The sequence below is a fragment of the Gallinula chloropus genome, assembly GCF_964237585.1.
Source record: "Gallinula chloropus genome assembly, chromosome: 9".
In the NCBI taxonomy this organism is placed as follows: Eukaryota; Metazoa; Chordata; class Aves; order Gruiformes; family Rallidae; genus Gallinula; species Gallinula chloropus.
The window spans coordinates 12529710-12554514 of record NC_140094.1 but is presented as its reverse complement, the minus strand read 5'-3'; the positions used below and the strand labels follow the sequence as shown (position 1 = coordinate 12554514).

The following is a 24805-nucleotide window of genomic DNA, read 5'->3' as shown; positions in this document are numbered from 1 at the left end:
GAGATAAATAATTGGAGATTAAATTACATTACTTGTGGATTCATGGATCTATTACTAATATGAATGGATGTAAACATCAAATGGGCTTGACTGGGGGAATAAAAGATGGAAAAGATAGGATAGCCAGATGCCACAGGTGTAACAAAACCATCAAATATACAGTGGTTCAAACATATGCTAAGCACTAAGTAAGTCCTAAGTTTGTCATTGTCTTCTGATGAAATTATCTTGGACTTATACCAACTGCATCTAGGGTGTAACTTTAATATTTAGGAAGACAGGAGTTTGTAGGTTTGGTTGTAAAACACCATGCTGTTAATTCATCCATAGCATCTGTGAACCATGCAATGAAGTATTTCTTTTGGACAGCAACCAGTGCTGTACGCTACAAAAGGCAGGAGAATTCTCCCCACAGATAAATGCAAGGAAAAGGCACCATCCTAATCTTCACTTGTTGGAGAATGGCTCCCACCTGGAATCCCGAGGGGTTTATATTTCCTCTGAAATGCTTCTACTTTGAAATTCAGCAATTCTTTGGCTGGTTTAAGACTTAATGCTTAGGGAGGTCACCTCATCACTTATCCCTGCCTGATGGTGTAAAGCCACCTTCCGTGATTTCTTCTAAGCAAGATGCGTTCACCTGATTGAGCTGGGAGGTGCTGGACTGAAACCACACTGAGCAATTCCAACCCGTTTCAACACCTGCAGAATTTACGTGTTGCTCCCATTTGCACACAGTTGCAGTTACTGCCTTTCTCTTCGACAGCAGCTGGGGGCTGATGGCAGCCCAGCTGCAGCCTGCCACAGCCACCGCTGGAGTGCCTGCATGCATAAAAATGACAAAACATCCAGCCCTACGGTTTCCTAATAGCAGCTGGGATTTTGCAGCTGTGGAGTCACACCATGAGAAATACATTCAGTGCTGCAATTCAGCGAGCGTGCTTTTTCAGGCCAACAATTTGCCTTGTGAGCTGAAGAGAAATGAGCTCTGTAGACCTAATTCTTCCTTTTTTTTCCTCTTTTTTTCCCCTTTTTTCCCCCCTTCTTTTCCTGGTTGCAATCCATTCTTGCTCTCTGTCACTGGTAATTTTCAGTGCTCAGCAATAGAGATAACCATCCTTCATGGCATCAGCCTTTGAGGGCTACTAGGTAATTGGTTTCCTAGCTGCTGAACAGCTTTTAAAAAAAATTAGTAAAGATTGTTATGCTCTCTCTGAATCATCATTTTTCTACTTCTACAAATGTTTACCATGTAGTCTCAGACAAGTCATTAAACTGTTTTGTAGTTACTTTACCCAGCTATAATGTGGTAGAAGTAATACCTTAAAGCAGCTTGTTGGGCTTAATGTAATGATAATATAATTGTTTGAAATACCTAAGTGTTTGTTTAAAAAAAAAAAGGTGCCTGTTGGAATGGAGGTTTCACATTAAAAGTACATTTGCTATACTCTGAGAGAGACTGGGAATGATTATTTAAAAAGAAAAATCTTTATTTTGGATATCCAAAAATAGGAAAAAGCGTGACCGGTTTATTTTATTTCTAACTTTTTATCCTAACTCTCTGAAAAGTTTTGGTGATCAAGCTTGCCAGCTGGCCAGAAAATCAGAACAAAAACTGATCAACCTTTTGTGCAATGTTTATGAATGACCAACTTGAATTTGTGCTTTGATTTTATTTTCTTTCTATTTTTTTATTTTTATCAGGGGATATTTCTGTGAGCTGATCTATATTGACTAAATGTTATGCAGCCAAGACTTTAATCTCTCGGGTCTGTGAGTGGTAGGATAGCTCAAAGAACAAGGAATCCAGTAGAAGTTCAAAAAGGAAAAACACTATCATCAGAAGTATTCTAGAGTCTTGTTAGTCCCTCTGTCTTTTATTAGGATTCTAGGCAAGTACCATGCTTGTTTCTCTTTCAAATCCATCTTTGAATAGAGAAAGCCTTATTCCACTGCACTTTCTTTCCATGTCATTCTAGACAGACAGATGCTATAGCTGCATCTCCACTGAAAACAGTGTCTTGAAGTTGTTTCTTGGCAGTGAACTCTTGGTTCAAAGCTGAACCTTAGTGCATTTTCTCTTAGAAGGGATGTATTGTCCTGAGTGATGGGCTTTGCAGTACATCAGTGCTGTCGCTCAACAAGTTTGAAGGTATATTGACAGTTAAAGTATGTTCTGTTCTGTTTATATAGATCTGTGAATCCTCCTTTCCCCCCAAGAAGGTCAAAACGAGTTTGCTATTTAGACAGAAAAAAACCCGTAGCCCTTAGCTGTTGATTTCCATAAAGATAGACAACATGGTCCCATTCTTTGGTTAGTATCTGAGCATGCTGAGTTAGATCAGCCAGCAGATATAAATCGCCTTCAATGGCACGGTGTCAATTTTTACCCATGGGCCTTCTGAGTAGAAGAGCTGTAGCAGTAAATTACCCTTCTATATGTCTTACAATAAGTGATTGAGAGGTTATATTAGCACACTCTTCTCCACGTCTAAATAAAGGACTGTGTCAGCCTGGTACTTTGTAATCTATTTTCCTATGGAATATTTCAACTTTTGATCAGGGCCTGATATTCTTAACTCACTGGAAAAGGACAGTGCATCTTATCTGAAGGATTTTTAAACACTTTGTTACTAAGATTGGATGCTGATCCTGGATTTTCTTCATATGGGTGTCTTCACACCCATCAATCCCAAAATATTTTCAATTCATTCACCTTTAAGAGGTTATTCTTCTGTTATCTTGCATTACAAGCAAGCAAGTGGAGGGGTCGGTGGGGAAGTGCTAAGGGAAAAATGCCCCAAATGTTTGCATGAAGCACTGTATCCCCCATTCTGGAATATTGCTGGTACCCTCTGATGCTTTGAGCTTCCTTACTCAATTTAAGAACAGAGTTGAAAATGAACAGTAAGGACCATAAATTAATTGCTCTGTTCCATTTTTTTTAGGAAGCTAGTTAAGAATTTCCTGACTTTGGAGGACGCTGAGTGCCTGCAACTCTATTGAACTTCAATAGGCAGTGATGAGAACTCCATATTTTGAAAAATCAGGTCATTTATTTCAGTATTCAAGTAACTTCACTTTACAAATCTGTTTCAAGAGGGAATTTTTTGATCGTACTAGTTCCCAATTAAAATTTGTCAATTGCTATGCAAAAACAGCTTAGATTTTTTGCTCACTCAAGTATATATGAACCACTTTCATATCTTTGTTCCTATCTAGTGCCCTAGTTTTTCTTTACTCAAAACTTCCAGCAAGACTGGTGCAGCTAATGTGTTTGTCATGGTACCCATTGCAAGTCTTTCACCTCCCCTGAGATTCTGATAGCACATCTTAAGAATCCTAAATCTTTCTATGCACCCTGAATTTTTACTGCCAGCTTTGCTTAGCACCTAAATGAACTCTCTTAAACCTTTGCCCAAGTCTTGCCAGGGTTTGTGAGCTTTCTGGAGAATTGGGTTCAGGTTTTTTGGTTTTGCAGTAATTCCATCTTTTACTGCTTTTTATATGTGTATATTTTTAATTTTTTCTGAATGTTTTGCAGAGCTCTGCAAGCCCATCAGGTTTCTCTAGTGGATACTTTATTTTAATAAGTGTGTATTGAATGCTTCGTTTAACTTTACTATTGTGAAGTGCCCAGAGACACTGTGCTTGGATGAGCAGTTATGTAAGTGCAATTTGTTTTAGTTTTTTAGTATCGGAATTAGCATTCAGCCAAGGTTTGAAGGCTCATAGTGCGTGTGCATGGGGGAAAGTAAACAAATAAAAGAGAGCTTAGTGCATCTACAGATATAACCTTAAACTGCTTTCCTTCTCCGTGACTGCTTGCTCTGTTCCCTGGCAGATCAGTCCCCCGAATGCCCTTCTAGCAATGCTGGAGTGGCTGTTGCCTGATCTCTGGGGATACGCTGGAGGATTTGCTTCATGCTGGCGTAAGGCTGAGTTTGTTTTGCTGAGAATTGCAGGATGCAGAACAGTTATTTCTGTCTTCCCACACACACCTTTATCGTTACAAACAATTATTGTTTGACGTGCCCATCCTGGTGAACACAACAGCTGGTAAAACTTGGTTGGCTTTGGTAGCAGTTGCCAGGTTTCCTGCAGAAATGATTTATATTTATCATCTGTGTGACACTCCCAAGACATGTAGTTTCTCTGGCCTGAGCACTAGAAGAATTCAATCTTTCTTCTGCTCTTTACCTCAGACAGGAGGGGACACAATAAACACATCTGTGAGTAGGAGGCATTTGGGGATTTTTTTATACTGTTCTGGGTTTTTTGTTTGTTTGCAGGGTTTCTATTTAGTAACTGGGATGACTTATAAAGCTGTTTGCTGTGTATCACTTAGCTATTGTATTTACCAAACTACGGTTACTGGTAGTGATGGCATTTCTATCTCATCCCTCCAGTCTTCCAAAACCTTGAATACATGATCTCCCTGAATACATGGAAGAATCAGGCAAAGTGTTAGGCAAGAGTTCACTGTACTGGAGAGATGTATCTTGTGTGGGCAGAACATGTCTGAGGAAGATACTGTACTGGCAAAGAAAGAATGCAGGAATGTATGTTTGGTTAAATGGAAAGTAGTCATATCCCTTCAAAGCCAGGTGGAATGTATAACAATAAAAATAAAGGAGAGTGGATTTATCTGGGTTTTGCAGGTGTTTGGTTGTGGTATTGTTTTGGTAGCGATGGTACATTGTGCTTTGTGGTGGTTTGGGTTTGGGTGTTTTTCTGTTATGACTTGGAAGCTGCATTGGGAGCAGGTCTGATCCATAAATATTGTTCATCTCCACTGAAGGGAGCACTTATTGCAAAGAAAGCAAACAGTATTTTATAGGAACTCCTGGCTCCTCAGTGGAATTCACAGGCAGAGTTTAGAAATCCCATGTCAGAAAGGAGAAATATAACAAGCCTGGATTCATATGTACCATTGCTGAGTAACCTGTGAGGAAATATTGCTTTCTTGCAGAGAGATTATATTTGCTATGTAAGTAGCCTGTGAAGTTAGTAGAGGTCAAGTCCCAAAATGTGATAGCCTGCTATAGTGGGGAATTTCCAGTGATACTGTAGATAATAGTAGTGATATCTTCATAATCATATTGGATTTACAACATGGCTGGAAAAGAAAAAAAAGGGGTGGGGAGAGCAGAGATGGAAGAGGAAAATAAAAGGAAACCCTTCTGGCATGAGCAACTAACGCAGCCTAGTGTCACTATCCTGAGCTAGCCCACACCCGCCTCGCGAAGGAAAGGAGTTGGCAAACTATGTGCTCTGGCTTTGTGTTATACTGTAAGCTACCACTCAGCATATTTCACTTAATGCTGATTTGTCAGAACTATAATTTACTAATGGAGGAAGTATAGTGTGTCTTCGTATATGTCAGCCTGTGACCCACTCCACTATAAATCACATCACAGCCTCCTGTGCAGTGAGGCCCCTTTTTGTCCTTCTACGCTGAGCTGAGCAACTTGGTGACAAAATAAACCTGACCTGTGCCAGTTCTTTTTTAGAGAAGAAAAACAGCATCTTTTTTCTTTGAGCAATGGGAATTAATACTGAAGGATAAATGTGTAAGCCTACTCAGCATTACAGGGGACATCTGACTCTCCTTAATCTAGCAGCCATTCATTTTTTTTAAAGTTTATTATTAACAGCAGATCAAGTTTGGCAGAACAAAGTTCTAGCCTCCTGGAGGGCTGAAAATATATGTGCTCAAAAAGCATCTAATTTTGGAATACCACCACCTCATTGTCATGCAGGTGTGACTTGCAGAGACTTACCCCTGCTGCTTGTTTTTATTGAGGAAGAAGGCAGAGGGGATGGAGAACAGGCATGTTAACACACGTCAGCTTGGGAGGAGTGACTTCAGTTTTCCTCACCTTTGTCTCTTTCTTCTCCTCAGCCTCTTTCTTTCCTCTTTTTTTCCATCTGTGTTGCCAGCCGGCACGTCACTGTCCTGCTTTCCTGGGAGGTATTAGTTTGCTGAAACAGGTCTGATTCCCATACAAAGCTTTGCATGCCCCAGATGAGACAGGGACTCCAGGTTTCCAAGTGGGGTTCTCTTGGCATAGAGGGACGATGCTTTAATCAATGCATAGCTCATGAGTCCTTGGCATTAGGACCTGGACAGGGTTGGCTCAGGATGATCTAGTGTCCGTCCAGGAAGTACCTTGAAGCATGTTCCTTTGTGCAGTTCTTATCTCACTACTGAAAAACAAGAACAAGCATTTAAAAGTATTTACTGGCAGTAATATTGTATTAGTCCAATTATTCTGTAATTTATTAGCAAAATATTTGTAGGAACCTGAACTATGTGATGCTTTGAGAAGTTTTCCTTCCATTCAAGTTACCTCATCAGTTCCAGAGGAGCAGAGGACACCAAGGAGGGGTATAAACTCCTGAACTACTTGGTTAAGTAAGGATTTTAGGAAAAGCTAACAGAGATCTGAAGTCATTGCTGCACATTCTTTCTGATATTTTTTCCTGAGCTTCTACACACCCCTCTGCATATGATTCTCACCACTAATCTATGATGCCACACTTTGCCCTTCTGCAATATTTATTTCGGTTTAAGTTTTAGAACAATCATCTGCAAATTGCAATTCTTAGTACTCATTTATATGCAGAGATTGCACTGATTTAACTAACAGATTTTTAAATCAACTCAGTTAATTCGATGCAACCCATATGTGAGCAATTAGCTTAAGTCAGTTAAGAATCCTCTTCAGCTATATGGATGTAAGCCACATTTAAAATAAGAAAGTCAGAATACATGCATTAGAAACAGGCTGAAGGATGTTAATTTAAAAGTAAAGTTTTAGTTAATTTGATATGCTTTCATCAGATCTCAGGTTCTATTCCTAGTTTTGCATTGATTTACTGCTTTGTTGCATGAGTGGCTTCACTTATCAATATCCATGCATACCGAATTAGGATTTGCTGACATTGCTTGTAGGAGGATGTAAGTGGGGCTGTTTGGGAAAATGTGTTTTTCCCCTTAAGGAAAGCTTAAGCTTCTCTATGAATAATGTCAAATAAGTCAAAACCAAAGTTAATCTTCCCATTTAAAAACTGTATTTGCATTTGGACATGTCATTATGGTGCCGTTTGGGAGTTGTTTGGCTGCCCCGTGGTCCTGGCTCCCCCAGCCAAACTACAACTCTCATTGCATCATAATTCTGCATATTACTGGATTGCTGTCGCAGACCCTTGATATTGCTTTAGGGGACATGTGGCCCAGCCAAAGAGACCCTCCAACAGAGAGGAATTGGGAGCCTCAGAAACCTCTAGTGCATGTTCTCGAACAAATGCTGAAACATCTCTCAAACAGCTCTACTGTTTTGGTTGGCATAATTTGGAGATTTGAATTGAAAAGTCAAAGTTTAGAGGGGAATAGGATGTTTGATTGATATGGAACAGTCAACACTCCCTGCATAAAGTAAATAGTTGTTATAAGAAATTTCCTGAACTGAAAATTGACTTTTCCTCCCAAAACCAGTGCTATACATGCTGTTTTAAGACTTACTTTTTTTTTTTGATTGTGTATGATATATAAAGTAGATGAAGATCCTGACAAGAAACTTTCGAGATGATCCCCAACTCATGGACAATGTCAAAAAACTGAGAACCCAGTTTTTATTGGCTGCCTGAATTATTATTTATTCCTTCACAAAATAGTTAAAAGCATTTTTAATTGCATTGTTCTCATAATTGACAGTACAAAGCATGGGTGAGTGCAATTGAATGAGTTATCTGGTATGTAATAGTTACTGTTGTTACAACTAGAAGAAATAGGAATCTGATGGGCATCCTTAGATGCGGATCCGGGAGGGAGGTTAGTTTATCTGTGACAATGCTGTTTTCAGTACCTCACGTGAACTTCTTGTCTTACTTGATTATGACATTGACAGCATTAGCTGGGGTGAAGCAGATCTCATTCTGCATCTCTAACTGGTTTGTCACCAAAGTGCGACTTAATGAAATGTGTCCGCAGAGAGGAAAGGAACCCTTATAGCAGAGGGAGCTGAGCAAGGATCAAGACAGTTACATGCACTGAACAGGAAGAGCACAGACTGCATCATTTATCTTGGGAAGCAAGGGTTGTCCATTGTGACAAAATCAGTCAGATGTAGCAAGTGAAACACTGAAGGCTCATTACGCTAATTAGTATCAGTGCTCAGCTGTAGGGAGGCAAGAAGAAGCTGGCAGAGTGATACTGTAGGATAGCATTTGCCCAAGAGGAAGCATTATGCATCGTGGATTCATTAGCTAGTGCCAGGAGGGAACAGTTGTATAGCAACTACGGTCCGAAATTAGATGGATCTTTTCAGTGGCATCCTTAAAATGGTTGGCATCCAGATAGCACGAGTGTCATTCAGGACATAAGTTTGGCATTGTGTGTGCTTGTAAGGTGCAATGAAAAGAGAAGAAGAAAGTAGTAAAAAAAAAAATTCCTTCTAAAGACCTAGAGATAAAATAAACTAGGCAGAAAGAGTTCACAGTTCAATTGAAAAATCACCATTGCTTGGTATTTTATGGGGATCTCTTAGGAGAAGTTGACTTTCTGGCCTTGCTTTTCATCACCTAGTTAAACAGTGAATGTCTGTGGCATTTACTTATGATGAAAGCAGGTGTGATGGTAAGTTGTGGTGCAAATAAGGATTGAGGGCAATTAGCATTGCAGTAGGTTATAAGCAGGGAAAAGAGTGTAAATATAATTTAGGAATGAAATGCACACTTGAAGAAGAGGAGATATGGAATAGGGATTGTGGCTCCTGAACTCCCAGCTGCTTTGGATATGTTGGGAATGCAAACTGCTCTTGAAGCTGGTTCTATACAGGCATTTTAGCATGTATGTTTCTTGTAATGAGAAGGAAAGAGTGAAATGAATTCTTAGCTGCAGTAATGCTGTTGGGAACTGTTTCGTTCATCAGCATCTGCATATATGCCTTGCAGCTATTCATCTGTATTTCACTGTAAACAAGAGAAAACTAATAACTTCACACCCTGAACAAAGGAAGAGCATCACCTTCATCTCTCCTTGGAGTAACCAGGTGAGGGGATCACTCACCATGCTGCAGGGAAACTCTGGGGCTTGCCAAGATGCAAAAATGAGATGTCCCAGTGGGAGCTTTAAGTGGCCCGTTGTCATGGTGGGAAAGATATTCCACTATTAAATTAATGGTGCATTAGAGGGCACAGTAGGAAACATACCCTACCCCCACCTTTGATTCCAGATGTGGAATGCTCTAGTACAAGTGTGTTTATATGTCTCCTCTAAAATGAAATAGATTAAATGAAGAGCTCTACAAAGAGGTCCTCAGCACCTTGTCTTTTCTTTTATGCTTTAAGACAGAAATTCAAAGGATGGGAGACCAGCTATCTGTCATTCTGAAGCTTCTGAAAAATATCCAGACATTTAAAATCCAAACTGTTTAATATTGCATAAGCATTCTCTTTCATTGGATTCCTCTCAGTGTAAAGACTCCAATGTTTACATTGTTCTAGTCATCTTCTGTTTCTGGAACAATCATTAGCATCCCAGGGCAATACCAAGATGCAATGCCTGGATGGTATTGGGTGAGCATCTCTGCGAAATGGACACATGATGAATGTAGTGAGTATGGTTTCAGCACACAGGCTTGAACCAAGACAGAAAGTAATGGTTATATTTCTGACACCTTTCTTTTAATTGTGGGGGAAAGGCTTTGCTGATGTTGCTCCTTCCTCATATCACTGAGTCTTCCTTTGTGAAAAGATTTAAAATCAATAGGAATTATTTCCCTCTCTCTTCTCCCCCTCCCCCCAGCCCCAGTCTGCTCTGAGCTTTCTGAATTGGCAAGGACAAAACACCTTAATGCAAACAATTCCTGCTTCCATCCTAGGCAGTAGCTATTTCTAATGCCCAGCTATGTATGTCTGGTTGAGGCTGTCCCATGCTGCTCAATAGTGTCCTGGTGTTTACTTGTGCCTACTTCCCTTTGTATAGATATTCTTATCCTGCTCTAGTACTTATGTCTGCTTTTAAGATGCGCAATGAGTGGTGATGCTGCTCTCTACATATCAAACACAATGCATCCCTTTAGATTTTATAGTTCCCTGTGCCCCAGGTGCTGTTATTATCAGTCCTGACATCGCTCATTTGATATGATGGGCCCTGTCTTTCCATTTATCTGTAATGGACAGGAGGCTTTGAATCATTTTATCTTCTAAGCACAGCAACATCTTTTCTTTAAAAAGTGACTTTTTTCTCTCTCCATTTCTTTTCTTCCTTGTCTAATATCTGATGCATTATATTTATCCCCCAATCTCTTTATTCTGCATCTCCTGTTCCCTTTTGTTTTCTTTTTCTGTGTATCTTCTTCCTCTTTCTCTTCCCCCCTCCCCCCCCCCCCCCCCCCCCATTTTTGTACCTGGGCAAGGCACTGATACAGGCTTATTGCAATCAACTAAGAAGTTTTATTGACCTTATCAAGCCTTAGGATGGGACTAGATAGCATCTCTCCATCCATACGCATGGCTTGGGCAGAATTTAGTGCAGTATCTGAAGTTACATTGTCCTCAAGCCAAGCAGGCTTAAGAGTAAGACAACAAAGAAAACACATCTTTAGTCAAACTTAATGTCAGGCTTTGAGGTACAGATTAAAAGCAAGGTCTTACAAGTGCATGCAGATTTAAAATACAATTCTGTCTTAAACCAAACAAGTCTCTTCTTTAGCTACTTAACCTCTTTCTCATTAACTCCCTGTGAGGTGCCCTTGCCTTCAGAGCAAGTGTCTCATGCTTCAATTAGAAGTGCAGTTACCTCTGATGGTTCAGAAGGCAAATCTCAGCCTGATCTTTGTCGATGATGTATCAACCTCAGATGTCAGGGATCCAATTTTTTATAGTGTGGTTTTGCTATGTGACTATCTGCCTTTATACATCTCTAGAGCTGTAGATTACATAGAAATAGGAATATTCTTGGTGGCATATAATGATATTTGAAGCTAGCACTCATCAACAAGTTCACTTTAGGATTCATTTCTTCTGCTTGGAACCAGTCATATGAGTTATGTCCAGGGACTGGATGACTTGAATGTTTCGGGTTTATTCATCTTACTGGGCTGTGTGGCACTATTGGAGTGTATCTGAAGGGCAGACTGGCCAAGCGTTTCTTTCCTTGGTCAATAGTAAGTGCTGAACACCTTTTCCTATATCATTGTGACAGTTAGTGTTTTCTGGCCACATCCATTTAGACAGGGTTAGTTTGTGAGAATCAAAGGATCTCTTCTTCCACCAGGTCCAGAGCTTGTCTTGAGTCATGCTGCAGGTACATAAACACTACAAGAATCTGCTTGGAGAAGGTCAAGAGACCACTAGTAGCTGTTCCATATGCTGATACGCATTGAAGAATGTCCTGACTGTTTAAAGGTAGAAGAGGAGGCAGGCTTATAATAAAAGCATCAGGCCTGAGAACAAGAGAAATGCTGTTTAATTGTTTTGTGTATACCTAGGTTTGAAGATAGATAACAAATAGTAGAATTACAGGTAATCTATAGAGGGATAGAGATGGGACTTTCTCTCCCTGTTGGAATTCTTTCTGGCAAATGTTTTCATAATTTCCTTTTAGCTCCTACAAGTCCCACCCAAGGTGGCAGGCAGTCTTGCTAATGCTGCAAAGGAGAAAAGCCACATAAAATATTTAAAGCAAATGTAATGGTTCAGAACTGTGTTGTAAGAAATGCCTTTGACTTGAGCAGTGAATTTCATTAAATCTTGCCAAACATTGAAAGTCAGTCTCAGCTTTCCAGCCCCTTTATTTGCTATCAGCACTTGAGATCAGCTTAATATTTTACCTTCACCCTTGGTTACAGACCATAACGGACAAAACCATTATCTGCGAATGTCATCACTATTAGGAAAGGGAGAGAAGAAAGGAAGGGATAAGGGGGAACAGGGCTGGCAGGGAGCTGGTATCTGCAAAAGCAAACAGACTTTAACAGTATGTTGGGAGGAGGGAGCGGGATGGCAAAAATCATCCTCTCATAATTAAATTATAAGTTCTGCATTTCCTTAGGAGCTGTGGATACAAGCTGCCAGGCTGAGGGCTAATATTTAAAGGTCATTTAAATGAGTAGAGATGTTAATCGTTGAAAGGACAAAGCTGAACTTTGTCTCCCAGCTCTTGCCTACATGCAGAGATGTTGCCTTCCTTCCCTGCAGTAAATAAGAGCTTTCAAATTACTGTTGTAGAGTTGGATTACACTTACTAAACTCATACTAAACAAACAGCAGCATCTGCGAACTGCGGGTGGGGGGGATGGATTGACTTGTCTTAAGGTCACCTCTAAGAAAAGTCATGGTTTGTATCAAAGCAACAGAGTTGGTAAATTGTGTTATGAACAAAATGAAACCTGTCAAAAGAGTGAGGGTGCTGTGAGCCACAGAGATGTTGGTGTGCAGTGTGGAATCTGTGCTCAGGTATGAGTAATGCCCGAGTAACGCAGTCCACGGGATGCAGCAGACACGGATTCTGCAGTTGGGAACACCAGTGCCTAGTCACACCATCTACTTGGTTTTAATGCGTGTTAATAGAGCTATTAGGAGCTTTTCTTACATGCTTTTCTAGCAGATTGTGGGATGTCTTTATATGTTCTGAGGGAATACAGAAATCTTCTGCAGAGGCTTTTAGTCTAAGAAATAGTGAAATAAAAATTGAGCTTGGGGTTGGTTTGACACTAATCCCTGTATTTACTGAATCCTTTTAGGAGTAGTTTTCAGTTGTCATGTTTCTACTCCCCTGCATGTTTGACTTTTTATGTTGGACTCTTCCAGTGTCTACTAAGGCATTTTAGCAGAGGAAGACATGCAGATGATTTCAGTAGACACAAACTACTGTCAAACCCATCAGGAAAGGTGGGGGAAGTAGATTTGGGGGGGGGGTTTATGAGCATTGATAATGTTGAAAAAGTATTTCTGTGGGTCTGAAATAACATGATTTTTTTTTTCTTCTTGATGTTAAATTGAAGTATGAAAATGAGAGTCCAGCCCTCTCCCTCAGAACAGAAATTCTGAATTCCCTCAGAACTGAAATTCTGTTGAATTAGCAGTGTTTCCTTATATAACTGTGGTGCAAGAAGCCATCACATGCTTATGTCAAGGAGGTGTTTTGGTCTTATTTTTTTACTAGTAATATCAGGGAAAGCTTCTGAATGCAACTCAATGACTCTTTACGTGAAATTGTACCTATTGAAAGGAAACAGTGTTAAGCACACAAGTTTTTGGCAGAAATACAGCTGCTAATCTCAGTTGAGCAGCTTTTCTCCTGAAAATCAGGAAAGGTGAGCCTAAAGGTAACTTTATCTGAAGAACCTTTAAGAAACATAACCAAAGTTGTCATGTTTTCATGTAGAATTTTTGGCAGAAGTATCACAGCAGCATTTGCCAACTTCCCATGTGTTAGCTGTTCCAATGTTGTTTCTGATTCACCGAATGAGTAACGTGGGAACAGTGGATTATGAGGAAAGCAGGGAGTTCAGATAACAGTGGAACTAAAGTAAAGTTGGAATGGATCTTGTGATGTTGCCAGAAACCCCAAGATGGCATCAGAGACCTTGTTTTTCTATATTAAAAATGTATGGAATATTCTTAGTGACTCATTATTTCTGTCTTTGGTTCTTAATCAGTTTTCCATTATTTATACTTTTTTTTTTTCTAAAGCACTCCTGCTTTATGACCCTTTTTCTTCAAGCATCATTTGCAAGGCATTGATAATGCCAAAGATGCCACATGCAACACACCCTAGCTGCAGCGCAAGGCTCTGCCTATACAACAACAGACCCCATCCCCAGGAGCACATTCACGCTTTATTTTGTTCTAGGAGGCTGCAACAGCAAAGCTGGATGAAACTCTGTAGTTAGACATTAATCTGACACTGAGTTGTTGTGCTTTGAAGCACAAGTCAGCCCAAGTTTACGGTGTCACCAGAAGCATTCTGGTGCTGACCTGGATAATATGGAGGTGGTGAGGACCTACAGCATTATTTTGTAAGTTGGAGGATTGATTCCTGAATTTTATTGGCACGCTGCGATCTGAAAATTGTGAACTAAATTACTGCAAATCCTTTGAGGAGTGTGAGGGGCCTCTGATCTACACACAGCCTCTACCAAGGGAGATCAGTTGCATTTTTCAAAGTTGTACAGTGATGTATTGCTCCGTACAGTCAGGTATCCCGCACAACCTTCCACTGATCACTGAGTCAGTAAGGGAATATGTTCAAGCCAACTAAGGGAAACGTTTTCTCTGTGCAAATCTGGGATCCTGATTTAGCTTTTTATTCAGCCTTTGCAGTGAAGCTAGGTAATTGTTCTACATAATGATATAGCATGCATCAAGATCTTTATGTGCTTTAGATAGCGGCATTTCTTGCGAGTGGAGAAGTTTAAATGAGATATCCAGCTCATCTCATTTAAGTGCATTCATATTTCAGACTGGTCGAAGAGATTCAAGTGCCTGTCTTCAATTAGAATGAGTAGGAGTTGGATGTACTTGTTTGCTGTGGAAGTTTCAAGAAGCCTGTGCTCTGTGTAAGCTGGGTGAATTTCATTGATAGCACAGAGTTTAGAACATTTCAGAAGAATTTTTGGGTTGTCTTTTGATTTGTATGTGCTTAGGTAAAGGAAAAGCTGCATTTGTTTTTAGGTCTTGCATGGAAGGAAAGGAAATTATAAAATTCATATACTATAAGCACCTTTGAAGTATAATATAGACCATTGGTTCATTCCAGCCCAATGTTCAAAACCTTTATGTATGTATTGTTTTCTGATTTCAGCCACCGTTGTTCATTGAGTGGGGATGATCTGAACAGGCAGTGGCTGACACCAAATTCCCAGCTCCATCCAACTATTTACCATGCCAAAGGTCTTCTCTATTACCTGCACAGCATTGGCCGGGCTCCTCTGGTGAGTCACTCTGATGATCTTTTGTGAGTTACTGTGCATGGATTGCTTACTGTAGTTATGTGAATAGTCTTGTTCTAGAGCTAGACTGATTTGGAAAGCATCATGTGCTGTTATGTTTTCATTGTACAGAATTGTTTTGAAAGTCTTGGAATATTTATTACTTACTGAATCTTCTAACCAACTCCTCCAAATTTCAGAATCTCTGCACTCCTGGAATATAAATGAGAAAATACATTCCTTAAAGCTCTTTAATATCCTCAAAGTACTCCAGCTAAGCTAAATATTATGAATAGGTTATTGCTATTTTCATGGCAATGATAGGGAAAATTTCACAAAGGTTTAGTCTCAATGGACTGTGCAAAAGCCCATGTTGTGTCAGCCCATGCAACCACAAAAACATGGAAAGTGGCCCTCAAACTGCCTGAGCTTCCATGCTGCTTTGGTAACAGGAAGAAAATGGCTGGTTTTGAGGGGTACCAGAAACTCACAAGAGGCAGGGTCTTGTCTTGAAGCTTCTACTGGGATAGGGCTGGGATTCATCCCATCTGCTCAATCTTGTCGTCCAGCAGAATGAATAGTTCTGAGACCTCAGGAGAAAAACCATGGGGAGGTTCAAATGTTAATGAACAGATGTGGATACACAGTCAGGAAATGTCCGAAAGCACCAAATTCCCTCTAGATTTGATAAGAAAAACCCCAGACAAGGTAAAAATGCCTGTGAGCTTCTTTAAGTGAATCCTCATGGGAATGGTTTGGGTTTTTTTCTAAGGCAGCAGCCCTGAAATTCATCTCTGCAGCCTGAGGAATATTGTGGAAACTCAACTCTCAGTTGTAAATTTACTGACCAGCCTTTTCCTTTAGTTCAGAGCAGTGTAGGATCAGTCTTGTCTTATCCTGCTATTTGCTATCTGGCCTTTCTTAATACACGACCATCCTTGTCATATCCAGGTACTTAAAGTTGAACTCGTACTCAGTGTGAGTTTTCATCATTGCTGAGTGAAGGGAGACTATTGATCCTATCATCTCCCTCACTCACAGGCTGCATGGCAGACTTGGTAAACAGGCAGCCCAGCTATCTGACTGTCTGATCATCCCTGTGTGGTTTCTGATACAAAAAAAATAATATTTTAGGGAGATAATATACTATTTCTCTTGTGTGTTGGTAATTCTGTAAATTGGCAGGTAATTGATACCCAATTGAGTTGGATTTTCTGCCTTGAAATAAGGAGAAAGCTATAAAATCCTCTTTGATATTCATAGAAATGAATTCTAGGTGGTACCTGTGGTTAACCTAAACTTTGTGTATTGCTGATAGCATAGATGAAACACTAGCTCAAAAAATGTCTGTCATTAAGAGAACCAATAAATGCAGCTCTTTTGGAAGGAGACATTACACAGTAATTGCATGTCTGTTCAGACACAGTTACTTCAAGCGTAGGGTTTGTATAACCCCTGCAAAATACACACAGAGCCTCCGGGGGCCGAATCTCTGGGGTCTGTGTGTTTCTGGATTTTTTCCTTTGGGAATGATGCTGGTTGTAGGCTTGCACCAAGAGCAGCTCTTAGACTGCCCTGTTTGTCCTCCCCTTTCTGCCTTTGTTGGGTCACGGGGGTGTAAAGTAAAGCAGGAGCAGCTGGTGCGGGGTAGGACGCAGTTCACATGCTGCAGGCGTGGAAGGTGCAGGGATGGGGATGTGCAGACCCAGAGCCCTGCAAGGAGAGCTGGAGGTTGAGCAGTGGTGCAGGAAGGAAAGTTGATAGGTCGGAAACCAAAAGAAGGAGCAGCACGTAAGCTATGAGATATGTCTATTTGTCCACCTAATTAGGAGTGGTGAGATGGCTCTTTATGCGCATGTGACAGCCTCTCCAATATGCCAACCTACTGTTTGTCAGAGGAGCTGAAAGGATGTGCATGCTCAATTCTGAGATAATTAAACTCCCTGACTTGCTCCAGCTAAACTTAGTTACTGTAGCTGGTAAATAAACATACTAGGGTAAATCTTACCCTAACAGTTGGTGGAAGAAGCTCATCTACTCCATCTGTTTCTCCCTTCTTGCATATGTATTTATGTAAGAGTATGTGGTTGGGTGTTTTTACCCCATATTTCTCCCCCATCTCTCTATATTGATTCATAAATCTCTCCTATCTTCCTACACCTGTTCTTTTGTCTCCAATATAAGCCCTGGAAAACTGTTTCATTGAAATCTTAAAGCTCCTTTCTACTAGTTGTGAATACAAGTTTAAAGTGAACCAATTCCTTCTCTTTAGAAACCCTTGTCTTTTCATTGACAGATTTCTGAATATTCCTGATAAAGACATGGAGAATATATGTAACAGCAGCGTGTATATCGACTTCATATCTCAGAGGGCACTAAAATTGATTATTCTTTAAGACTTGGGTCAATATTTACCTCTTGGGTCATTAAATTGTGATTTTCATTTCTATAGGAGTCGATATCTACCTATAAATGCAATCAAAACTTCCTCTAAAACTGGGAATGCGCCTTGTGCCTAGTTTGTATGACAGTTGACTTGAGAGAGATGGATTAGATAGATAGATTAGTGGGGAATGAGATTATTTGCTGTGAAGGTAGGTCATGTTCTGTGCTTGGCTTCCAGGAATTCATGCAAAGATCTGGCAGCACTGTGCAATAAAATTATATTTTCCTGAAAATTATGTAGCAGAAGTTTTGAATTTAAAGACAACAGTGATGACTAATTGCTTGGGAAAGCACAGATTTTAACTCTTCTGGGATATAACATGGAGTTTAGGACTTTAGAAGTGGAAAGAGACAGACAAATTGCTCTGGTCGTGTTATCGTAAGTGACCATGAACTGTGAGGTTCCTGAGTTGCCACGGATCCTTGCACAGGTGTCTTGTTTACTTCTCCTGCAGACAGAAATGCACTAGTCTTGACTCTGGATCCCTGAGATCATGTCAGATTGAATAGATAAAGCAAGCTACAACTGACTAACAAAGTTTGACACAGGTTATAGGCATGACCCAGAGTCTAAGCTACTCTGATGAGACCTGAAAAAACCCCCACACATTAACACCTCCCATAGTCTTATTGTGATTATCGTGAAGAACCAGGAAACTTTTTCAATGTTCAAGATTTTGCCTTCTCCCCCACTCCCCCCATTCCCTAGGTATTTTGTGACTACCATGGACACTCCCAGAAAAAGAACGTGTTTCTTTATGGCTGCAGCATCAAGGAGACCTTGTGGCAAGCAGGCTGTGCGGTTGACACAACAGTTATCGCAGAAGATGTTGGCTACAGGGTAGGTTTGCTTTGTTTCTTTCTGCAGTTACTGGTGCATATACACACCTACACAGCTTGTTATGGTAAGGCCAGCTCACTCCTGAAGAGCAATGGTCCAATAATGGTATTGCCACACACCAGATATTAGCAAGAATATTGTCAGTATTTATTTAATGTTTGTAAAATGCTGTGTTACAATCTTTGCCCACAGGCTAAACCAGACAACCCAAATTTTGTGGTATTTTAAATTATTTCTAAATATACATACCCTTATATTTTCTTACCCCACCTTAATAAGAAAATAAATACCTATTATGTGATAGTAACTGAGAAAATGATAATGTGCCAGTGTTTTACTCAGTTGAATTACTTCATCGCACGATACTCCTAGTCTCACTGAAAATGCTAGAGAACTCGGTGGGTGTCAAATAGGTCTAGCATACTGGAGTTGTAGCTAGGGAAAATTTTCTGGAGTTAGAGCAAATGCTAAAATCTGTTTTGTTTCTACTTCATGTGAAATTCCAGTTCACCAAGCTGTTCTCTGGTTTTCCTGCCCGTCTCTCTTTTTCTGTCTGTTTAGATGATATTTTCCTGTTCAATGACAAATTAATGTGGAAAAAAAAATCTTATAAGCTCTAATTATAGTCTTGAAACAGGTTAATTTCACAAAACATTAATTGTGGCCTTAAACTGATTATAGAGGTATAGCTTGATTCACTCCAACCTGAAAGAGGTTGAAAAGTCTTTTTCAGCTTATGTGTGTGTCTAATTTTCACTACTTCAGCACAAATACTAATTATCCTCTCATGAGGATGCCACGCGTTCCGTGTTTGTCTTATGGCATTGTACACAGCATACCGAAACTTCACTGGAAGAAAGTGCTTCAATGTTTCTCATGAGGGGTCCCAGTAGCAAATACTGTTTCACAAAGAAAGCAAGAAGTTCACTTACAGCCAGGACATCTTCTGCCATGTTTGAATTCAGAGGGCTCAAAAAGGCTGAGGATGGTTTGCTCTGACACAAACAGAATTCAAATGCTGCTTTCAGCACCCTGAGCCTGTCCTGAATCCACAAGGAAGAAAGGCTCCAAGGCTGTCCAAGAATGCTCTGCAGTGGCCTCTAAGAAAGATTTTGTGGTTCAAATCCTCTCTTTTGTGTAAAATAGGAGATGGTTGCTTGCTGCAGATCCTGCCTGTGGGTCACCCTCTTCCTCCTTAGGCTAGGGAAACTGGGTATATAGAAGCACCCATCCATGATTGCTAACTGCAGCAGATAACCCCTGCTGTCTCGGACCTGCTCATCCTTGCACTGTTTGAACAGCTTTCTCTCCTGCCTCCTGTAGGTCACTGGGGATTAATCTAGCCTCCATGACTGATTTTTTTCTCCCCAGGATCAGGAACCAAGTACCTCAAGAAAATGCTGGGTTTGGATCTTTGCCTCATAGATCATAGACTCAGCTGTAGCCTCTGGTAATATACAGGAGTAAGAGTCTTTGGTGGCCTTGTGTGACTTGTGCAGCATTGGGATCGCAAAACCCAGTTTGTCCTTCTGATTGCCATTCCTGGACCCTTCAACAACAATATCTGCTGGGACATCAGCAAAGAAATATAATCCCTTTCTTTCCTAATGGGATTGGAGGCTTATGGACAAGGTCCTGAGTGCGGGGAGTAGCTTCCTCTGGTGTTGTACACACTACATCCCGCTGTGTTCAAGAAATGGAACACAGTCACACCACTCCATCATTTTTCTAAAAGCATCCTTTAAAAGGGTGTGGTTTTAGCCTTTCAAAATATGCTATTGAAAGATAATTAATGAGAAGAATAAGTAGAGAAGAAAGAACCATTTGTATGAAATCCATTGAACGCTAGTAAAATGAAAGGAATATTACATTCAGATTTGTTAATGCTCCTAAATGAACCCTGCGTACAGAGACATTACAGGTACCTGCCAGTGTTTTTATTTAATTAAATGCAAAAGATTGATTATGTGTATAATTTCAATTGTTTTAAAAAGCTAAACTGGATTAGGGATCTAATTGCTGTATTTGTTAGTACATCTTTACCAAAAATATGATCTCTGTGTTCATTCAGATATGGGTAGAATGAAAACTATCCAAACCTTCACATCAGTTTAAGCAGATCTCGTGATTGTTGTGAGGCTTATAAATGTCTGGGTGATACGGCTCTGCTGCATTTTCTTAATTCCTGTTCGACCCAAATCCAGGAAAACCTGGAAGGGAAGCACTGCATGAAAGGATATGATTGTGTCATTGCTATGCAGCAAATAGCACTTTGGAGGCAATCCAGAAGTGTTGGTCTACAGCAAGCAGCAGTTGGTTTTAAAGACTCCTCTGTTCCATATGACCACGGGAGAGGGAGTGCTGTGGCTCTTAGTAGCACACTGGAATTCTTGGCTTAAGAATGAGGCTCGTGGTGGTCCCTTACTCCACCTCAGTTTTCTCATCTGAAAAATGGACCTTATAGATTTTTAGATCTATAGTGTATGAAATTCATTAAAGTCCGTTGACAGCTGTATCCAGAATATATTGAAAAATGAAATTTACTTTTTTTGTTGCAAAGATGTGTAAGTTTGCAGGCGCTACTGCAAAATAGTTTAGGCCAAAGATTTATCATTCACATCAAACATGTTTTAGGAAAAGGCATTATTCTTTCACTTTCAATGAAGGCGGATATTCCCATACATTGCTATGAAGTAAAACTCAACAGAACAGAACTAAAATTGCTCAGAATCGGTCAGTGAAACTGATTGTAACTGGAAAATGAAACTGGCTGGTTGGCTTTCATTGCCCAAACTGAATGAAATTCAAGGGTAAATGCCATTAGCAATAAGCAGGAACTCCTCCTGTATGATTCTGTTCAGGTCAGACGTTTAAGAAAGCTATCATCAAAGAAATGATGAATGTCCTCACTTTGCTTGTTCTTCTATGGATCAAACAGTCTTTTGGCATGTGCTGCAGTTAATATACCATCATTAAAATTACACATGTATTACATGTACGTGTACCTTAAGGTCCAGTTTCTAGGAAAAGCACACCTAATCTATCTAGTATACATTTTTATAGAGTGTAAAAGTAACGTACTTAGCATTGTGTGATGACTAAGTAAGTGTTACCTCTGTACTGATGGAAATATTTGATACTGCTGTGTATTAGGAGTATATGCAGACTTTGTTAGGAAATATGATTTCTAGAATAACAAAATCAGTCAGGGCTAGGATGTAGTTTTTACTGGGTTTTCATGATTGCTTTTTGTTAAGATTCTCTACATGAAGCGTATTAAATATCACTTGGACTCAAATGAGATTGTTTTGTTTTGTTCCACGATGCAGGTTAAATGTTGAGCTCTATTTTTATATAATTATGTGTGACCTTCATTGAGAACACACATCCCCTTCCTCTGCTTTATGTTAGGTTCAGACAAAACTCCTCCCATGCCACAATCCCTTATCAAACTGTGGATGCGTGATGGGAATATAGCATAGGCGGAGAGAGGAGAACGGGAATATTTGGTACTGAACTATGACTGCCCCCCTCTTGGCAGCACAGCAGGAAAGTGTAGGTTAATGCTGAAGCAGCTTGAGGACAGAACTCTGTGACTTCAGCGGTTCCAAACTATTGGGTGTGAAAATGTTTGATTTTTGGATGAGAGATACCAAGTGTATTTTAGTCTTTGTGATGAAACAGACTGTAGAATCTGGGGATTTCACATGGGATGGACGTAATGCACTTGTTGGAGCTATCTCAGTAACAATATCTACAGATAGATTTGGTGATGTGCACATTAAAAAACCACAGGATTTTATATGTGTGTATGATGCAAACACATGCACATCTGTTCAATTCATTTTCTCATCACTACTGATGTTTTCTCATAGACTCTTCCTAAAATCCTGGATAAGGTGGCCCCTGCATTTGTCATGAACAGCTGCAGCTTCCTGGTGGAGAAGTCCCGAGAGTCAACGGCTCGGGTGGTGGTATGGAAGGAAATGGGTGTGTTGAGGAGCTACACTATGGAGAGCACGTACTGCGGTTGTGACCATGGGCTTTACAAAGTGAGTAAATCTTTCAAAGAAACCTGGGCCACCCTCCCCCTAATGTATGTCTTGTGAGCTTGGAAGGGGAAGGCAGAGGAGATAGCCATTGTCTTGATGTTTAGTATTGTCTTGTTTCTCCAGACCCATGTAAGTCATGCTTTTGAATTTCCCTTCAGAAACCCCCCAGTTTCTCTCCCTCACTCTTTTACCTTCTGTGCCAGGAAAGCAGAGTGTTTGCTCTCGGGTTTCATCTAACAGTGAAATAAAAAATACCTCCGGTCCAGAGCCAAAAGCGTTGTGCTGCAGGAAGGAATGGGTTTGAGACAATACAGGGCACTAATAAGAGTATTCAGAGTGTTGTAAAAAATGTGTTAGCAGGTCATATGGACACCTCTGAGCTTAATTCTAAGGTAACTAATTTGAATACTGGTGGCACCAAGCTCTTTGGTACAGGTACCTGAGCACTTACCTGGCTAAACTTCAGAGCCTGCACTGAGAATCCTGCATTTGGAGGTGCCTGTTATTGACAGCCAAAGGTAGCTAATCTAAGGCTGGTTTTGACAGCTTTCCATGAGCTCAAGGTCTGCTTTTGTCATCTAGACAGACCAAAAATCCACATCACGTAAGGTTCCAGACTTGGTTTAAAGGGCTGCACTCATACTGGATGCATCAGCAACATCAGTCTATGAGATTCCTGGCACATTTTATGTACACAGGATGAACTCTGATAATTGCATTTGAGTGATCATAATTCTTTATTCACTCAAATGGTGAATTCTTTCTCTGTTCCTTTCCCAAACCTGTTGCTTTCATTGAAAGGCTTCCATATTCCACCTCATTTCTCCCACTGGGGAGCAATCCTTATCTATCTTAATAAGCAGTTAAGGATCCTAAAAGACCCTTAAGGAAAGAGCCATTATTACAAATAACAATTAATTAATAAGACATTCAAATGATTATCTTTGCAAGCTCTATACTAATCCTTTTACCTCTCTGTAGAATGTAGCCAGGAAGTACTCAGCTGCTGTTTTAACCATGCTCTACTATACACACATCAATTCCAAGACAGGAAAGGCAGAGGAAAAAAAAGGCAGACAGTTTAAAGTAAGGGAATATAATTGCCCTGGGCATTACATCTAACACTCCTACTCCTGAGAAGTGCTAATGGTTTTTTAATAGGCACCACAGGTCAAGACAGGGGTTTTGAATCTTTTTTAGACTGTGGGGAGGGGGGGGGGAAATCTAAGTTGACTGAAGTCAATGACAAAACTCCTAGTGATCTCCTTAGAAGAGCATTTCACTCATTTCCTAGATAACCAGAAGACCTAAAAACGGTGACACATAAGATTGTATCAGTATCAAGGATTTGTTCTCCTTCTTCGGCATCTGTGAGGTCTCTAACCCAAATTTGCTTAATTTCTGCCATTAGATGTTTGAAATAGTGGGAAGAGAACATTAACTGACACATTCTGCTGTTGCATTTAAGCACTAGGCCATCTGCAGTGGCCCTGTATTATATAGTAGAGGCACCAAAAATAGGCAGAAAGACATAACACAGTTGTGTCAGAATTCTTATTTTAAAGAAATCCTTTAAAATATATGAAATTATTTTCTGCAGCCTTTCTTGTATTCTTTCTCACCATTGATCTAGGACCACAGGCAGCCACTGAGGACAAGTGGCTGATATATGAGAGCTTGTCACTTGTGACAGAAGCCAATGTTCTCATGGCCCATAGGAAAGTCTGTAAGCTGTAAAGCGGTTCTGAAATTTCCATTCTGAACACTCTGAAAAGCTGAGTCCCAATTGGATTCCTGGGTTATTTTAATGAAGTCATATATCCTTTATTATTATTATGGTTTTCTTTGTTTAGGACTATCATTCAGCTCAAAAATGGCAGATACATAAATATTCCCACAAGGGGACATTTCTTCATCATTTCTTCATCACAAGGATAATAGAAATGCTTTTTGCACTTTCTATGATTGAGGCAGCATTAATATATTTCCACTATTTTTTTTCCAAGTACACTAAGTACCCAACTTGTTAGTATCGAAATGGAATATAATTTTTTATGTTGACATTTATGCTGGAGCTCCATAGAAATACATAAACTATCTCTTTCAAAAAATTGGAATTAATAGGCTATTTCCTCTTCCATTTAACGGTCTTTAGAATTGGTTCTTGCTTGTTTGCTTGTTTGTACAAGTGGATTATTTAGGGTATGGACATGACAGGCTGACTTGAAGATTTTGTTGCATAATACCATTTATTAGTCAGCTTCCATCTATCAAGCCAAGGCTACTTCATTAGTATCTGGAAGTCCTGAAATTATTCCTGTAAACTGGAAATTAATCACATAAGAGGTCACGTTATTCTAGAGACTTCAACCTTAGTTGTTCACTCTTGGGGCCTCAAGTTGATATGTGTGTAAACAATAGACTGAGACTAATGCTCAGGCAGGGGGTGTCAGCATCCTGTATTTAGAGCTTTTTGATATTTGGATTAGCAGATTTGTGTTTAACTGCAAATAGAAGCTGTTTCC

The 24805-nt window shown here is 40.0% G+C and overlaps 1 protein-coding gene across 1 annotated transcript in view; it reads left to right on the top strand.

Moving 5' to 3' along the window:
- AGBL1 (AGBL carboxypeptidase 1) overlaps nucleotides 1-24805 on the top strand; it is a gene marked incomplete at both ends in the record, with an annotated part of 284060 nt that overhangs the window by 136661 nt on the left and 122594 nt on the right. The window contains 3 exons of the mRNA XM_084267781.1: nucleotides 14816-14945; nucleotides 18097-18228; nucleotides 22104-22280. Coding sequence (XP_084123907.1) covers nucleotides 14816-14945; nucleotides 18097-18228; nucleotides 22104-22280 — 439 coding nt within the window. The remainder of the gene's footprint in view (nucleotides 1-14815; nucleotides 14946-18096; nucleotides 18229-22103; nucleotides 22281-24805) is intronic.